This window comes from Zychaea mexicana, assembly GCF_025766255.1.
Source record: "Zychaea mexicana strain RSA 1403 chromosome Unknown BDB00scaffold_110, whole genome shotgun sequence".
Lineage (NCBI taxonomy): Eukaryota > Fungi > Mucoromycota > Mucoromycetes > Mucorales > Lichtheimiaceae > Zychaea > Zychaea mexicana.
Window position 1 is genome coordinate 28,297 of NW_026516773.1, and position 18,651 is coordinate 46,947.

Sequence of the window (18,651 nt, forward strand, 5' to 3'; positions counted from 1 at the left end):
TGGTGTGTCGGTTTTGTCGATGGCACCCATGTCAACTTTGCTCAAAGACCCAAAGAACAAGGCGAAGTTTACTTCCACCGCAAATCACGCTACTCCATGGATCTTCAGATCATATGTGATGATAACTGCTATATCCGATCCATCTGTTGCGGATATCCTGTTTCTATGAGCGACGCAAGTGTATTTAGCAGCCAATCTCTTCCAGGACTGTTTCCTGATGCCCATTTTTCAGGAAACGAATATTTAATTGGTGATTCTGGATATGGGCTTACGACGCGTCTGATCACCCCATAATGCAGTCCAACAGCCCAACTGCACAAGGATTACGAAACGTTCAACTTCCAGCATGCATCAGGTAGGGTGGCTGTTGAAAATACGATTGGTATCTTGAAAGGAAGGTGGCGCTTTTTAAAGAATGTCCCATTGCAACTGAGATCCAAGGACGAATTCGAAAAGCTAAACAATATAATCGTTGCAACATGTCTTCTCTATAACTATCTCTTCCGAGGCAATAAAAAATGGGATCCGGACACCGAAAACGATACTGGAAGCAATGAGCATAGCACATCATCACAGCTTTCAGACGCAGAAGGGAAAAGAGACCTCCTGAAAAACATTATAGTTGATTTTACATCTAGACAATAAACTTTTGTTTATACATAAAATGCCAGTGACTACTCGTATACATTTTCAATTATCTGTTTGGCTTCGTCAGTAGTCTTTCCAAGTTTCAATAGCTCAATGAAAAACTTGGTTCTGTCACTAGCGTAAGTCTGCTGTTCTTATGCCTGGGATGCACGTTTCTGCTCTGCTATTTGTGCCTGGGACGCACGTTTCTGTTCTGCAAATCGCGCCTTCTCCAATTGCAGTCTCTCATGCTTGAGCTTGAGCTTTTTCGACTCTAACTTGCGTCGTTTGGCTTCATTGACCGAGTAAATGGCAGTAAAGTTTCTGCCGCGTGGCACATTATCGTCGTCGTCGTCGTCGTCATCGTCATCGTCAGAGCCGCTTTTTACCCTGCTGGAAGCAATGCTGTTCACCTCCTCATTCTGGGGCTCCGGACTGGGTGCAGCATGCTCCAAGAATCGTTCCATAGACTCTTCGAAATTGTCGACAGTGATTTCTTATGTCTCGCTGTCGACATCTGCTTGTTCGAAGAACGAGGAGCAAGGCACGTTTTCGTCGACAACATGATTCGTCGGCAATGCTTCAGTTGCTGTTGCTGCTACTGCAGTTTCCACTGCAGGTAACTCAGTAGCTGGCACAAGAGTGGATGCATGTGCAGAGATCGATGGCGGAAGGCCAGTATGCAAAACTGTGCTTAGGCTGATATTCTCCCTTTGGCCAAAGATTGTTTCTATCTCATAGAAGTAGGGGCACATATGAATGAGTTTGTCAACAATATATTTTATGCCCTTTTTACGTTCTTTTTGGCTGATCTCTCTGCCAAAGCCAGAAGCTTCTGACTTTCTTTTGGTACTGATATACCGTCTCTTATAACTTTCGAAACGGCTTTTCGTTTTCTGCCAGTCCCAACCAACGCCGGTTTTCTCATTGATTGCCGTGGCCATCTCAGTGTATGCAGCTGTTTGCGTTCCTTTCTTTTTTATGCCTGGTGCTGACTGCTCGCCTGTGCCTGACCACTTCTCGAAGTTTTCACGAATGGTAAGCCAGTTGACCATTACTTCACATACTTCACTTGAAGTGTGATCTTGGCTGGCCTTTTGTACACAAAAGATACCGAAGTTAACTTTAACTCATTTAACTGAAAGGTAACGTTAGTGTCTTATTCTCTATAGGTGAAGTCTCATTATGAACCGTGGTGGTTGCATTTGTGGTATATTCGTTTGTCATATTGAGCAGAAAGGAGTAGAATTTATTTCGATGCGTCTTACACGTATAAAGATGATAGTTCCATCCCAACCCAGAATTTGCAAGTCACAAGCGCAAGAAAAGTGCATTTCTTGAGGAAGAAATGCGGTTTTTGGGCTGTTAAAAAGCAGAAACTCCTAAGCGTGAAACCCCCTAATATGTTTAAATAATTCTGGATTATTTTTTCTTGAACTATATAATCTTAATAAGATAGATGAAAACATGTTTTTATAGTAATTATTTAAAATTTTATTTAATCTAATATAATTCTCTTCAAACATCCAAAATTTCTTATTAAAATCATAAAATGAACTATAAGGTAGATGTCTTTTTATATTATCTCTTCCTGATTTACCTGAAACTAAATGATATAGTAAAAATAAACCTTTTTCGATTTCATTATATGGTCCTGGATATTCAATATTTGAATACAATATATTAAAAAAAAGAATACTGTAGTATATCCTAACTTATTTTTTAATTCAATTTTGATTCTATCTATATTATTTATTTATATTTATTTCAGTACGATGTTTAAATTTGTAATGAATAATATTCCAATTTTCATTTAAGAATTCCCAATATTGGTTTATTATTTTTTCAGCTTCTAAATTTATATTATTTTCACAATTATCTGAGATTTCTATTAGATCTTTTATATTATTAGTAGTAGCTATTTTTTTATAAGTGATAATAGAATATAAGCAATAATTTCAATGAAACAGGACTCTTAACAGTATTATCTGCAATCAAGAAGAACCTTATAGCCTTAGACAAATGTCAAAAATTTATAAAATAATTATAATTATATTTATATTTTAAGGGTTACTCAATATAATAAATAAACATTCAATTTTTACAAAAAAGTAATTGAGTTTAAAATTGATTTATAATAATCATAAAATATACAACAATCATTAATTTTATTAAAATCAAAAAGTATTGGTATATCCTCTTTGAATGGCGTTGAAGTAACTGTGACGCATATCATTACTTCTTCCCCTACAATGGTACTCATAATGAATTGTCCTCTATGACATACTACTTTACTAGATTTAATGTGGTTTCTCGATCAGTTGGATCAAGATTGTGCATTCCATCTGAGATTGCACAGTTAGGGGCTATCAAGAGAATTATCTTAGAGCAAGTCCAGTGAACTAGCTAAATTTTCCTTTTTTTTCACTACTCGCTATTCCAATTATTCTTTTTGGCGAGTCAATTTTTACAGCGGACTAGCTATTATTGCCGACTAGCAATAGCGGACTTAAATTGTGTGATTGTCTTTTTGTGTTCCTGCATATTTGTTTATTTCCTACTTTCTCTCTCCTATCTTATATTAAATATGCCTAACTTGAAATGCCTCATGAACCTTATTATTGACGAAGAAGAAGAAGAGCAGCGTCGCATCGCTGTGTTCAAACGTCATATAGAAGAGATCGACTATATGATCCAACAGGAGTATGCAACAAAGAAGAAGCATCGTGGATCTGTCCCTGGCCATCAAACGACTCACCGAGATCGCATTGCAATGGATGCACATCTGTTCAAACACTATTTTGCCGAAGATACGGTGTATCCGGCACATATGTTCAGAAACCGGTATCGAATGGATCGAGACCTGCTGTTGCACGTGATGGAGGGTGTGAAGTAGTAGGACGATTATTTCGTCTAGAAACGCGACGCCACTCACAAACTCGGCCTCTCGTCGTATCAAAAAATTACTTCAGCAATGAGACAACTCGCGTATAGTGTCCCAGCAGATGCAACCGACGAGTATGTGCGCACGGGCAAGTCGACGGCGCTCGAATGCCTCAAACGGTTCTGCGCTGCAGTTATTGCTGCTTTTGGCGACAAGTACTTGCGCACGCCAAACGAGGATGATATCTGCAAGATCTTAGCCTTCAATGAGAAGCGTGGCTTTCCAGGCATGCTCGGCTCAGTGGACTGTATGCATTGGAGATGGAAAAACTGCCCCACCACATGGCACAGGCAGTATTCTGGTAAGGAGAAGGCACCCACTGTGGTATTGGAAGCTGCTGCTACTCATGACTTGTGGATCTGGCATGTCTTTTTTGGGTGTCCCGGCACATTGAATGAGATCAATGTGCTTGAGCGATCGCACCTCTTTGCCGATCTTGCTGCTGGACGTGCGCCACTAGTAGATGTTTCCATCAACAGCCACGAGTACAACATGGGGTACTATCTGGCCGATGGAATCTACCCTCGCTGGGCGACGCTGGTCAAGCCCCTTTCGAACCCGCATGGCCTTATTCTTTTACTCATAATAAATGATAGTTTTATAGAAGGACAATGGCTAGTTGAAGGCTGCTTTTTGTGGAGCATATCTACGATCATTTGTATTTATTTAAAATGAAGACATTAGCATCAATACGGAAAGAAAATGAGTGAACAATATTGTGGAGATCATGCTTCTTTCTCTTATTAATTTGAATATTCGCGATGTAGCTTTTTCAAACAATGCAAGAGGCCGCACGAAAGGACATTGAACGAGCTTTTGGTGTTCTACAAGCTCGGTACAAGATTGTCAAGGAACCGGCTCGATTGTGGAAGCTGGAAGAACCCACCATAATCATGAGACATATGTGATTCTTCATAATATGATAGTCGAAAACGATCCGGATGTCTCACGAACATTGCATGAATGGAGATACTCGTAAGAAGTCTTTGATTAAGCAAGAGAAAATCCATCCATCTTGCAAGATTTCATCCGACGTCACAAAGAAATTAGGGATGTAAACACGCATGATCGTTTGAGACATGATCTCATGGAACATCTTTGGCAAATGGAAGGTGAACAGGATACATAAACCCTACTTCCATCCCCACCCTTTTCTCTCCTTTTCCCTCTTTCCTTTTCTTCCTTTCGTTTTTTGTTTTCTTAACCTCTATCTGAACTTCTTTTCCTTAAAAGACATCGCTTTATTCTTCTCCTTACTCTTCTTCTTCATCGCTTTCTTCTACTTTCTGTTCTTCTTGCTGTTGTTGTTGTTGTTGTTGCTGCTCACCAACAATGCGGGCCAAAATCCGAGCCTTCATAGCCATGAAGTAGGCACAGGCGAGGTCGTCCATGCCGTCTATGGGAATTGCTATGATCTCCTGGTCAGCTATTTAAGCGAGAGCAGCAGATCGTTCTTGTGAGAGAGCGAGCTGCTCACGCTCAATAGCCAACGACTTGGCATGCATCTTCTCCCACTAGTTGATGTCAGTGGCATGGCACTTAGCCTGTTTGCGGCCAATCGGCTGGCTATGGCCATCGTCGTCATCGTCAACGTCGTCGTTTTCATCGCCATCACTGCCATTGGTAGTGGCAGCAGCAGGTCTTCTTCTTCTTCTTCTTTTACTTCTTTCGGTCTGGCTGTGCCACTTTTCTGCATACTGGAGAACCTTCCAGCAGTGTTCCAGTTTGAAGCCACTGCTGCCGTGCTTCTGCTGGTACAGGCTCTTGGCTGCTGCAATCTTCAGGTAAAATAAGATTATATTGATAGTAAGGACATGTTTTCTTTATTTAGCATTACATACAATAAAAACAGAAACACTTCAAGAGTACTAGTTACTATAAATTTACCTGGTCATCTGGGGTCGTGCCATTGGCATTTACTCTTTCGATTTGAGCTAAGCAAGCACAGAACTTTGAAACTTTGGGGTGAATGACACCCCAACAGTTCATCAACGCGCCAGCATTGCGCTCGACAGTGTTGTTGGCATCCTGGCAGCGAGACCCGAATTCAGAGTGGATTCGATCCCATAGACGCGAGACAGTCTGGTCACTCCCGTCGATAGGATTGACTGAGACGTTGGGCCATGAGGCGCACAAATCTTCGTCCTCGTCTTCTGTCTAGTTATGACCACCGGTGGTAGGGGGACGGGAAGTAGAGTTAATAGTAGTGGCTGGTAATGAGGAGGAGGAGGCTTCCAAAGATGAGGGAAGGGACTCGCGAGGGGTGTTGTTGTTGTTGTTGCTCATTTTGCATAGGATAAAAAGATTGACGGAAAGAACAGAAAGATCACAAGAAAATGTTTTAGCGAGTCTATCAAAGTCTGTCAACTTTGACAGACAATGTGTCCGACAATAGCTATCCTTTAATTTCACTAGTTATTTTGGCGAGTCCGCTGGAGTGTCAACTAGCTATAATTTTTCTGTTAAATTTAGCGAAATCAGTGATTTAGCGAATCCGCTGGACTTGCTCTAAGTCTGATGTTGGAATGGTGCAAGATGGTGCATCAAGTATATACAGAGAAGAAAAAAAACAGTAATTCTGAATGAGCGTATGTCTACTAAAGCTATACCCCAAGCACAACCAGTAACCTTTTCCTTCCCTTGTTCACTTATCCAGTGTTTTTTTAAGCAGTAACGGCGGTCTACTCCTTATCAATCTGGAGCACATGCTTTTTTAAGAAAACAGTTACCTTCATTTCGTTTTTCAATAAATCCGTAGATTGTGCCGTTTTGTTTTCTTTGTTCTTTATTCATCGTGTAGAGAGTAGGAGCCATTTACAAGTGTGTGTCGAAGCTGTTGATTTGCCGTGGCAAATGGTAATGAGAAAAAAAAAGATCTTTGGTTGTTGTTTTTTTCCTCCCTACTGCTGCTAACAAACCCCACACTTTCCACCTACCTCTGCCACCAGTCTCCAATTTGTTTCAAACTCAACCCGGGTAAAGTGAAATGAGGGGAAACGCTCAGGCCCTGTTCCCACAGCAGCAAAATAGGCTTATGCGCACAGTGAGTCTCTGACGCACCCTTGCCATTTCCTGTACATTAGCCTACAAGCTTCTTGTCACGAGTGAAACAGCCATACTACTATACCTTGACATTGGCTTTGTACTACTTAACTTCTATTATGTCTTGACTTGAATTGAAAATCTTAAGTACTCATATATTCCGCTCTGCTACACTTAATATATTATCTACTTCAACTTTATTATGTCTTATAGTTGACCCCCTTTAATGCCAACCCTCAAGTACACCTGAAAGTGTTGACGCTAACGGGGGTTGACGTTAAAGTGGGTGGCACAAAGTTTAACCGTATAATAAAAATATTAAACCAGCGCACCCCGACACAATGTATGTATGCAACAGAGTCGTTCCTAACAATGTATCTTCAACCAACAACGAAATAACCTCTTTTGATTGGATATATTTGACCTCAATAAAAAGTCACCCCTGGCCAAGGTATTGACATTGACCTTATGTAAAAGTTGAAATTTATCTCTGCTAAAATATGAGGTTCTCAGTAAAAGGTTGACCATATCGGGGGTTGACATTAAAGGGGTTGACATTAAAGGGGGTCCACTGTAGTTGACTAAAACAATGTCCAGGTTAACTGTTACAGTGGACCCCCAAATTTTTCAACCCCGTTCGTTTCAATACCCGGGCTTTTTTAAGAAATTTCCAGGGAATGACCCAAAATCATTAATTAATTTTTCAATACCCGTTATTTTTCATTTTCAATATATCTTGAACCCTTGAACTCCATACGGGGGTGAAGTATCTATATTTTGCTACATCATGTGGATGGTATTTATATAAAGATGTATGAATATTTTTAATACAATTTGCGAATATGAGGTGTATATCTATGTCTATGAGCATGTATGCCTATTGTTATGCTCTAAAAAAAGAGGTTAAGGTGCTCTGTGTCCCATTTATTTGCTGTCGGTGCAAGTGGTCCCTCACTTGTCTAAGCCTTTCTTTGAGGGAGCCTTCCTCTAAAAAGCAGATAACCATATCTAAATGGAAGAGCTTTTCTCTGGGCATTAACTCTTCTGTCGGGTGGACTGTGGCTTCTTGTTGCGATTCTATTGTTTCTTCTTCCTGGTCTTGAGCAGATTGGTATGCGGCAACATCTTTTTGCAATACTGGGTGTACTGCTTTCCGTTCCTCTACAGGATCAAAATCTGCAGCATTGATAAGCCGTGCCCCTGGGATACCATATATTACTTCCAAATGGCCTATTATCTGGTCTGCAATATCTCGTTCCTCTTCTTGTTGTTGTTGACCCTCGTCATTGTTTTGTAGCTGTACTATCAAAGAAGCCGGCACTTGCAACGCTTTGTGAAAACAATTACGCACAGTCTCTGGTTTAACAGAGTTCTTGGCAGCCTTGAGAATATCAACCTTGAAAATGTTTCCGCCTTGGGTGATCAACGTACGATTACCACGCCTCTGGGTTTCTATGTAAACTCGCTCATACTGCAATCGTCTGTAGCAAAAGTAATGTAAGAATAAATCAGTTGTTTGTTTACCATCAATTGATAATATTATAAGGTGGAGGCACGTTCAAAGAAGAAAAACTCTTACTTAAAGTATCCTTTGAAACTTTTTATGATTCCGGCATCCAGCGGCTGTGCTCTTGAGGTCGTGTTTGGTGGCAAGAAGAGGAGCTTCACATTGGTAGGCTCGTAATCACATTGATGACCAGAGAAATTGTCACGAATCAGAAGAACGTTTCGATTTTGATATTTCATGGCTCTGTCAAAGCGACGAATATAAACCTTGAGTATATTTTTCGTCATCTATGCATTGGAATTAGAGAAGTACAACGAGAAACCATAATAGGAGGCTAAAAAAGAGGTTTCCTTGTTATTAATAATACTTTCATTGTATGCGAGTACTGTAAATATGATAGATTATAATCACTGTATTTACTCACCATCCTTCTTTTTAAAACATGCTGGTTTTTCAGCATGACTAATGTAATGGTTCTCTGAAGTCGGATCCGTCCATATTGACTGTCAATGCGACGGTAATTCTTGACTTATCAATTTTAATTCCAGGAATCGGTTGCGATGAGATAGTCGTCAAAGGCGGGTTCGAGTAAAATACGGCTGTTTCATCCATGTTGTAAACATCCTTGGCCTCGTATTGCTCGATTGTTTTTAATATATCTGGCATCTCAGATGCAAGGAGTTCGTCATTGGCAGAGCCAGATTCAGTGTGAATCCTCGACATCTTCAATCCATATCTTTTTCGGAAGCGATCTTGCCAGCCGTTACTACCATGGAATGCACCCGGACCCTCTCTTGGATAGTTCAGCTTATCCGCAAAATCCTTAGCAGCTTCAACAATTACTGGCCAGTTTAATGGGATGTTGGCTTCTTCACAGCTGATAGTCCACATATATGTAGCTTCTTCGACATCCTAGCAGAACAAACAAATAAGTTTTCGATTCAAAACTGTTTTACTGTACCAACAACCAATTAAGTATTTCAGATATGCTACATACAGGAAATTTTGCAGCTGCGTGTTTTTTTCGTGTGATTGAGTCTTCAAAATTATTATCGTTCATTTCTCGTCTTCGTTTTAAAAACTTGATATAGTCGTTTCATTTGGTAATAACTCTAGCCTGAATTCGTTTTTGGCCCATCTAGCAAGCTCGCCATTGGTCATACACGTCGAACGCATTTTAAGCTAGTATACTTGCTCTTATTGATCGTCCGTAAGCTTTGCATACTTCTTGTTCGCCATTACAAAAGTGTGATGATAGAGCTTCAATAATGATAATAAGGGATAATATTAATATTTTTGAGATGATGTTATATTTCAAACAAAATATAAAGCTCTTTTATACTCTAGCTATTTTGACGGCGATATCAATTCATCCCGATAGTGGATAAACTATATAATAGAGGATGGATCAAGGACGTATCAGAGCTTCTCCTGAAGTCGCTATGATATGTTATTCGGCCACATCTTTGAAACCGGCGTTACTGTAGCTGATGTAATGGCTGAGGTACCTGTCGATAAATTCATTGTCCTGTTGTTCATAAAGGTGAATCATCTGTGTGAGAGGTTTTAATTAATATGTTTCAGCCGGAATGCAGTTGTATTCATATGTGTGTGCTATAATATTCAATAGAATGTCTTATTATTGACGTCTTTAGCGGTGTATCACTGTGGTTCAGCACAGGAAGAACGTGGATAAGTAATACTGTATATACTGTAATAAAAGGTTTTCTGTGCGTTGTTAAGCCATTCTCATATAGAGCCGTCAATTTTTCATTCTGATTACTAAGACTGATCTCAAGTAGTTAATGGTGTTGTTTCAGAAGTGAGTTTGCTGGCTTCTCGCGGCTGTCATTCGTTTTTTCTTCATTTATCGGAGCAAGTAATTGATAAGATCGGATCTCAAGAGAAACTAGGGAAGTCATTACATGTTTATCAAAATCTTAAACAAGTAGAGCTGTGTGTCAGGTAATTGTAAAAAATATATATTCTATATAATATAAAAGGAAAAAAGCATGTGGCAGTATGGATTTAAAAACAGTACTGTACTACTATACAGTAGTGAGAAAGTTTTGGCTAAATTTTAAAAGTTTATCCGGAAGATTGCTGCCGCTACCCTTCCCCCGATGAAATTCAAACCTGCTTTATTTTCAAGAGCGCTCAGGAATGGCAGCCTTGAAAAAAGCGGGGGTCCACTGTATTCTACTCAAGTGCCCTAACTACTATCATTGCTCCTGTATCCTGCAAGGGCGTTAAGTTGGATAAAACGCGGTTGACACTTGTGTTAACGACTAATGCAGACAGCTCTGACAAATGGTATAACTATCAAGGGGCATATTGGATAATAGAATTTGAGAATCATCCTTTGATCTAGTAGAGTGTTAACCACGATAGTTAAATGATATAATATGCAAGCAGCTAATAATATTACTTACTACAGGTTTCCTTGGTTTATCGGCAGATCCCAAAATCCAGCATGCTTTAAGAAGGTACTTCATCATTATATCCAATAGGTGCATATTTGCTTACATAGTGTTTGTTTATCTGGTAGAGAAAAAAGGATGGTTATCCAAACATTAGCATGATGAATTATTGAGCAAATGCCAACGCATGGATGACGCGTGAGATTTTCTATAATTATCTCAAAAAACTAGATGACTCAATGAGGCATCAAAAACGCAAGATCCTTTTGCTGCTGGATAACTTTTCTAGGCACTTTTGTGATTACGAGCCAACCAACGTTGAGCTTTTATATTTGCCACCCAACATGACGTCGATAATGCAGCCATTGGATGCTGGTATAATCAGTAGCTTCAAGGTGCATTTCAAGTATGTACAAGAATAAGATCTCATGCATATCATGGAAGGAGAGGTGATTATTTGTATACTAAAGCAGTTAACTTCAGGAATAAGCAATATGAAAAGGCTTACGAGAAAATCAAGTACCGTTTGGAGCAAGGTCTACTAGCAAATGATGGCAGTGTTTTCCATATAGAAATCATTTTTGGTATGGCTTGGTGTCTTGAGGCTTGGTATAAAGACGTTAAGCCTTCTACAATCGCAAATTGCTTTAAGAAGACAAAGGTGGTAGAGGGTGCAACTAACAGCATTAGCAATGGATCTGGTTGTGATGATGAAGTAGCCCTAGGTCAGATCAATGATCATTTGAGCCATATATATAGGAGCCATGATCTTCAAAACTTCACTTTTGATGCCGATCCACCTGAGGAAGTAGCAGCTGTTCATCTAGTGCTAACCAATGATGAAATTCTTAAAGCTGTGCTTAATGAAGCAGTTGTAGATGCAAATTCGATTGCTGAAGCTGCTAATAATTCTGGAGAGCCTTCTAATGATGCTCCATGTCAATCTCCAAAGTACACAAATCAGGAGAAGGCTCGGATGGTGGAAAAAGTCATCGAGATTTTGATTGATCCAGAACATCAAGAGATCAAAGATCAGCTTCGAAAAATTTATAACAATTTTCGTAGAAAAAGTCAGTCAAAGCAATCAGCAATCACAACTTTCTTTATTTAGTTTAAAGCCTCTTATACAATAGTATATATTAGTATATCTCTTTTGTCACTGGTTCAAGTCTCACCATCTCCGAAGTTTGAGGCTAATAAGGCCAAAGCGGGAAATTGCAGGTCCCGATTTCCGAGTTGCAATCTGCAATTTTACTAAGTATTGAGCAGGAATCTGCTCAAAAAAGTTGCAAAAAGCGGGGATCTGCAATAATCAGGGGTGCAAAAAGCGGGGGTTCACTGTATTTTCTAATTCATTGTTATTTATATCTAAATTTAGTAATTCTAATTATATTTTCTTTAAATCTGTTATTTTATTCATTTGTTCCATTTGATCAGTATAAACAATATCTATTAATCTCATTTCATTAGGAAAATCAAAGTTATCATATATCCATAATTTATGATGTTCTTGTACTATAATATTAAATTTCTCAGTAAAATTCTGAATATTTTTTAATAAAAATACAACTTTCAATTGTAAGTTTATATATTTTATATTATTGGTCTTTAATATAGAACTATTATTAGAGAATCTTTTAAATTTATTATATAAGTCTTAAAATTGATTTTCAACTATAGATCTAAAACTACTAAATACTTTGTTATAATGTTCTTCTTGATTATTTAAAGCTATTCCTATTTCTTTACGAATTGGATAAAAAAAATTTTTGTCATTGAAGTTAATATTTTTACTTTTACAAAGTCTTCAAAATGTTTAATAAATAGTGTATAACCACCATCTAATGCAACGCAATCTTGTTCTTTAATTTTTTTATATAGTACATTTCATCTGTAAGCGCCGATAATTTAGACGAACTTTGAAAAGCTTCAGGGACTCACCATCTCAATATATTACAAAACTATGCTTTTTCGACCTATTATAAATAATTATTAAAGTGTAGAAATTTGAAAAACCACTTGAAAAGAAAGTTGAAGCCTGTCAAAGTTGGTTGGTCAAGGGCAAATTTCAAGGATTTTAGCAGGTGGAGGTGAAAATTGAAATGGTAGCACAAGAGCCATCGGAGTTATTAGTAATCACGTGCAAACGAAATAGCAAATCAGATCTACTTTGCCTCTTTTACCCTTTTATCTTGATATTATGCCCTATGTAAGTAAGCGCCAGAAAGCTGCACGAGCGAGACAACGTGAGGAATTTGGACGTATTACTGTTGAGGCATTTGAGAGAAGCGAAGAAGTCTCTGTTTTAGCTCAAGAAACACCAGATTCTGAAGCTGTTCCTGCTGATTGGGAGCACTTGGAATTAAGTAGCGCAATAGTTGGGCGCGCTGCTACCCAGGTACCCCTCATTTGGACCTAAAACGCGGGAAGTGGTCTGAGAGGCGTTTATACGAAGGACTCGCCAATGACAAAGTAGAGGAAAGGGAAAGAATCCAACGCTGCTCTTAAAATGTCATCCAGGTTGACTGACCACAGCTTTACAACTGATAAAAGCACTGATCAGCAGGCTTTGTCTCGGGCAGAAGAAGAAGCAAACAAAGAAGCAGCCCAGCAAAAGAAACATGAAGCTATAGTCGAAGCTCATAAGAGCCTAACTACACTCGTTACACCCAATGCTAATGCTCAAAATGCTTTTAATGAAGCTGGCACGTTTCATATATGCAAGCTAAAGGCTGTGCACCGATATTTCTACTATCAGCTAAAGGGAAACAAGAAGATCAAGAGCTCTGAGCTTGCTGCTACTGACATCTGGACCGATGCATCGAAAGACTACAGGCCAAAAGCAATTCGATGCTGGGCAAACGAGTACCTCGATTTCGGTTTTATTTCCAAACATCAGCAAGGAAAAAATTCAAAGTGCGAATCGATTTTGAACGATGAGACGATTAAGGAGCGAATCCGTACATGGATCAACAAAGAAAAGGTCGAGTAGTGTAACCTCCCAGACCTATTGAAGTTTGTCAATGAAGTAGTACTACCTGATGTGCTCGGTGTTCCTGGGTCGGTGTCACATACCACTTTATGGCGATTTATGCGTGAATAGGGCTATGTGTATCGCAAGAACAACAAGGATGTTTATTATGACGGACATGAATGAGATAATGTAGTCAAATATCGTCTAGAATGGGCTAAGAGAATGATGAAATATCAAAAGCACATGGATACCTATCAAGTCGACTCTGTTGAGAACGTGATTCCACCTATGTTGGAGTCTGGCCAAAAGAAACTTGTTCTTGTAACACATGATGAGGCAACGTTTTATGCTAACGACAGAAAGCAGACTCTTTGGCTGGGGAAAGGAGAAACGATCTTGCGCAACAAAACCCCAGGACAGTCTATTATAGTGTCTGAATTCCAATGTGCAATATCCTTATTCCGCCCCAAAAATAAGAGTTGGGTTGGCCCCCCCAGTTTTCAATTTTTTTTGAAAGTCAGCAGGAGACGCGTTGACGCGTCAGTAGTGGGAGGACTTCAGAGAAAAATAAATTAAAGTGGGATCCAAACATTCTTTTTTTCATTGTACAAAAAACGAGCGTAGTTCAGCATTGAAGTAAGCAGAGATTTTGGCTAGAGCAAAGGAAAGACCATATATATACGCAAACCATCAATAAGTGTCGATGGTCCAGAGCGTGGAGAGAGAGAGGAAGGTGAAGGTTTTGCTGACCAAGTTCTGCAAGTAGGATCGCGCAGAACTCAATGAATGTTCCTGGCATTTGTTCAGGTATAAAATGCAGTTGGAACAAGATGAGAAAAACATGTACAAGGGCGGAAGGATGGGGAAAGCGATCAAGGAAGGATGGATTGAGGTAAGTGCGATCTATAAAGGATATGAGCATCACGGTATAATACAAAAGATTACAATATAACGATTCTATTTAACAACCGACCTTCAACAATAATCCACCCTTGTGTATCGAGCTTTCAATTCGGGAGACAATAGCACTCACTGTATTCTTCATACCATATATTGTTAAGTAACGAGTTATTTAAAGAGAAACAAGTTCTGAACGAAAACTACCATTATGTGACATATTGTTGTCTCTTGCTTGATCTACAGCACCGTCTTAGTGGTATGTCCATGCCCGTATTATCACCCACTGAAAGTCATTCGGATTCTCTGAGCTGCATCTTATGCAATAGCAAGGTACTAATGCTTGATTGCGATCCATATTGTTTAATGATGAAAATGAAAGTAAATGAAGTTGCACGATTTTTCGATCTATGTTCCTATTTCTACTATTGTGCCTTAATTATGTTTCCCTTGACATTTCAATTAAGGCTTTTATATGCACTCCTGTAGCTCTCCTTTTCCAGAAAGATCTATACATACACACTAAGGTACATGTCAGCTTGAAGGGCTTTTTTGTGCAAAAAAAAATCGGATTCAAACCCCGCCCATGTACAGTACTTTTTTTTAGTGAAGTCAGAAGGACAAAGCATTTATTCCTATTCTTGGAAATCGGTGAAATCAAGTGTGGGGGGGAGATGACGATGACTTTTGTACTTTTTTATAGCCCATTCGGCCCTTTTGATATCCAAACCTCTGTTGTACATCTCAATGAATTTCCATGCACGTTGCTCATAGTGAATGATGTGTAGGGTGGTGATGCATTTGGGCAACTCGCTTACTCGTGCTTTTAAAGAAGCAAACGAATAGTCACATTCCTTGCGGGCTATATGCTTCATTTCTGTCCATACTCGCTCAATCCAGTTACACTCACAGTGAAACTTTGGATATTTCTTGAATACCATCCCATGTCTTGAACTGATTTCTTCAAGCAGTGACTTTTGTTCTTGAAATTCCAGTTGGGCTGCCAAGCGATGAACTGCACAGCAATCGGTGCTGGTGCTGTCCTTTCTGCAATAGCGGATAAGGCCTGCAGAAGGCCAGAGACCTCTCTCAATAAGTATGTGCTGCATGCCAAGTGGTACACCATTCTTATCGACCATTGGTTGAACTATCTTTCTGTTGTTAAACAAGTAATAGCCGTCGCGCAAAACGATTTGTTTGCCTGCTGGTTTGAGGTTCATTCTGAATGCGTTCAAGGCTTTATGTGGCATGGCAGAATGGTTAGAGCTTTGGTCAAAACAAAAAACACCAACACAGCTAGGATGAAGTTGCTTGAACGTTTTAATTGCTTCTTCGAGTTGCTATCCATATGCTCTTTCTTCCAATAACCTTCATTCTGCGCGCCAGGAATGATCGTTTTGCAAGAAAACAAGCCATGACATGAACATCCAAACGCGCTGAGCATAATGGCGCTACCTTGACCCTTCTTGTGGATAATGCATTCGTCTGCGGCCAAATTTAAAGCTCTTTTACTATCGTTCGAGTAAAAGTAAGTCTCACCATGCGTGACCAAGACTATTTGCGATTCCTAGTTTGATATGGAAGATGTGGCACTGCTAATGTTAGCTTTTGCAATTTCAATCAATCAATCATTGCCTTCTTATATGTATCCATATGCGCAGCTACATGCTGTTCGTTTCATCATTTTCATCATAGGTTAGCATGTGCTTGCGATACTCCATCATTCTTGCAGCCCATTCTTTGCGATATTTGACGACATTAGGAGGTTCATGGCCATCAAAGTAGATGCTTTTGGTTTGGTCTGTGAGCTCAAACCCCCACAAAGTCATGTAGTGACGAACAGTTGATTCAGAAACCTCGGCACCTATACGCTGTTGAGGCTGGTCCTTGTTAACTACCAAACGTTCTTGGATAAAGTTTTGGATGTCGGCAACTATTCTCTTTTCTGGTTTAACAAAGCGAATGTAATCCTTGCATTGAGAGGCAATGCCTTCATCCTTCAGCACAGAAGCATTTTTCGTATAAGCTCCTCGCTTTGAAGGAGCAAGAGTGCCAGTCCGGAGGTACTCACTGGCCCATGCTCGGAGACGTTGACCATATCAATCGCCACGCATAAAACTGTCTTTGCTAAGTTGGTTGCTAATCTCTTCCTTTACACCTTTTGCACCAGCTGCTGCTAAGACTTTGCTGAAATATGTGTGGAGCGTTTTCAGCCGGTTCCTTTCGAATTGGTCCACTTCTGGCGTTTCATGGATCAGCATATTTAGCGAGTGCTAAAACGGCTTTCTCCATGTTCGCTTACTTCTCTTGCTTCTTGGTTTTCTTTGCCTCGCGTTGCTGAACTCGTTGCAAGCCAAAGCAATCTTCTATGCGCATTGAACCAGCGGTTTTGGTTGTTTGCTGTTGTTCGTTCGCCTCGATGGTGCGTGAATTGGTCTTCGCATAGAAAGAAGGGCGCCCTTTCTTCTTGTTTGCATCTGTATTCCACTTAAGGAAGTTGTTGACAGTTCGTTGTTGCTGAGGAACACTAATTGAGTCAGCTTCCTTGCCCTTTTCTTCGCTGTAAAAGCCAACGTGCTTATCTTTGTCGTCGCTCTAAAGTTCAACTTCACCAAGCTCTTCCTCGTCGATAATCTCGTCATCACTTAAAGGAATGTCGCTTTCATATGACAAGGTATGTGTTGTTTCTTCTCTTGTCACGGCAGGCGAGGTAGCAGCGCCGCCAGCAGCAGTTGATGCTTCTTCTTCTTTCTTTCTTCTCTTGTAATTCTCGTAATTACGTTTTCCAATAGTAGATCTTCTTTTAGGTCTTGACATGGTGGAGTAGAATTGAAGAGAATCTTAAATGAGATTGCTAATCGAGGTTTTAATGAAGCGAAATAGTGTAACTGCTCTCTGCAAATTTGTTTAGTTTACTAGCTAAATACAGCTAAAAATGGAAATTTCAAACGTTAATGGCTCAGCAACGAGAGGTCGTAGAGAGAACAAAAAGTTTACAGACTGTTCCTCTCATCGAGAGCTGTCGATTGCAACCTATCTCGTGTCAATCGCGCGTGTCAAGGAATTTTTATTAAGGTTCAAAATTGAGGCTCAGAAAAGCCCTTCAAGCTGACATGTACCTTATTCAGGTTCCACAAAATGAAAAGTAAACGTTTCTCTTCTCTTTTCACAGATAAAGCTTAAAACTCTTTTTGTTTTGGTAAAAGTGGTGGCACTTCATGAAAGTGTATGCTTGATACCACTCTAAAGTTTGTTTTTTATATATATAAAGATAATAGTGAGATGCATAAAATTAAAATAGTGTTACCCCGAGAACCACCCATAACAAATAAACCAAACATACAAAAGAACCACACACCAAGCGGCAATCAGAATATAATACGTAACTACCGCAGCAACCGCAGCCACTCTACAACTCTCTTGCACCCCCAAATTATCAAAAGGAACAACTATAAATAGAACGAACCCTTTACCTTGTAAAGATTCGATGAACAGCTTGTTGAATAAGAGCTTTACCGCAGCATCCACAGTAACAACAACTACCGCAGCATCCGCAGTAACAGCAAGTTACCGCAGCATGAATTATCTTAGACATTATTAAATAACCAGAAAGATATAAATACCCCATCATTTTTATTTGAATAAAGACATTGAATTTCTACCTCCCACTTTTGACTTAACTTTTCAAGTGTTGTTTTCAATTACTCAAGACCTAAACACGGCTTGTTTTATCTTACATATTGTTTATTGCTCATAACTGAAGCTAAATAAACTCTTCTATTAAGACCAGACGTAACATTCCTGCTCTTATTTCTCATTTACCTGGGCAGACGTAACATTCCTGATCCTTATTCCTCATTCTTTTTGGACAGACGCAACATCCCTGATCCTCATTTCTACTCACTGAGCTTAATCAAGACAACAGCTCCCTACTATTTACAACCTTGGATATAACCCATACACATTTTTACCTTACTTTACACTCATATCACTTCACAACCGTCTGTAATAAACGATATTATTACTGGTGCTCACTACAAAACATACACTTAAACCGTTACGCAACTACCTGGAATACCCCAAATTCACCGTAACAATAGTACCTCAAAGATACAGGATTTTTCATTTCGTAGCAGACGTTTGAACTTTTATTTAGGCAGAGTGGACATGAATGTTAACCTGACTAGGCATGAATGAAAGTTGAGCTGGACATGAAGAAAGATTGAGCTGGACCTGAATA

At 39.5% G+C, this 18,651-nt stretch overlaps 2 protein-coding genes across 2 annotated transcripts; both read right to left on the bottom strand.

The window, feature by feature from the left end:
• Positions 1-306: 306 nt before the first annotated feature.
• Positions 307-1,382, bottom strand: BDB00DRAFT_848455 (uncharacterized protein; the record flags this gene model as incomplete). The annotated part of the gene is made up of 3 exons (XM_053125314.1): positions 307-781; positions 833-1,097; positions 1,143-1,382. 3 exons carry the CDS (start codon positions 1,380-1,382, stop codon positions 675-677), a joined length of 612 nt encoding a protein of 203 aa, XP_052974609.1. The 3' UTR covers positions 307-674.
• Positions 1,383-17,705: 16,323 nt separating this feature from the next.
• On the bottom strand, positions 17,706-17,990 carry BDB00DRAFT_848470 (uncharacterized protein; the record flags this gene model as incomplete). Its single annotated transcript, XM_053125315.1, has 1 exon — positions 17,706-17,990. A coding segment is annotated over one exon (210 nt), but the record flags the coding sequence as incomplete, so codon positions are not given.
• Between the last annotated feature and the right edge of the window lie 661 nt (positions 17,991-18,651).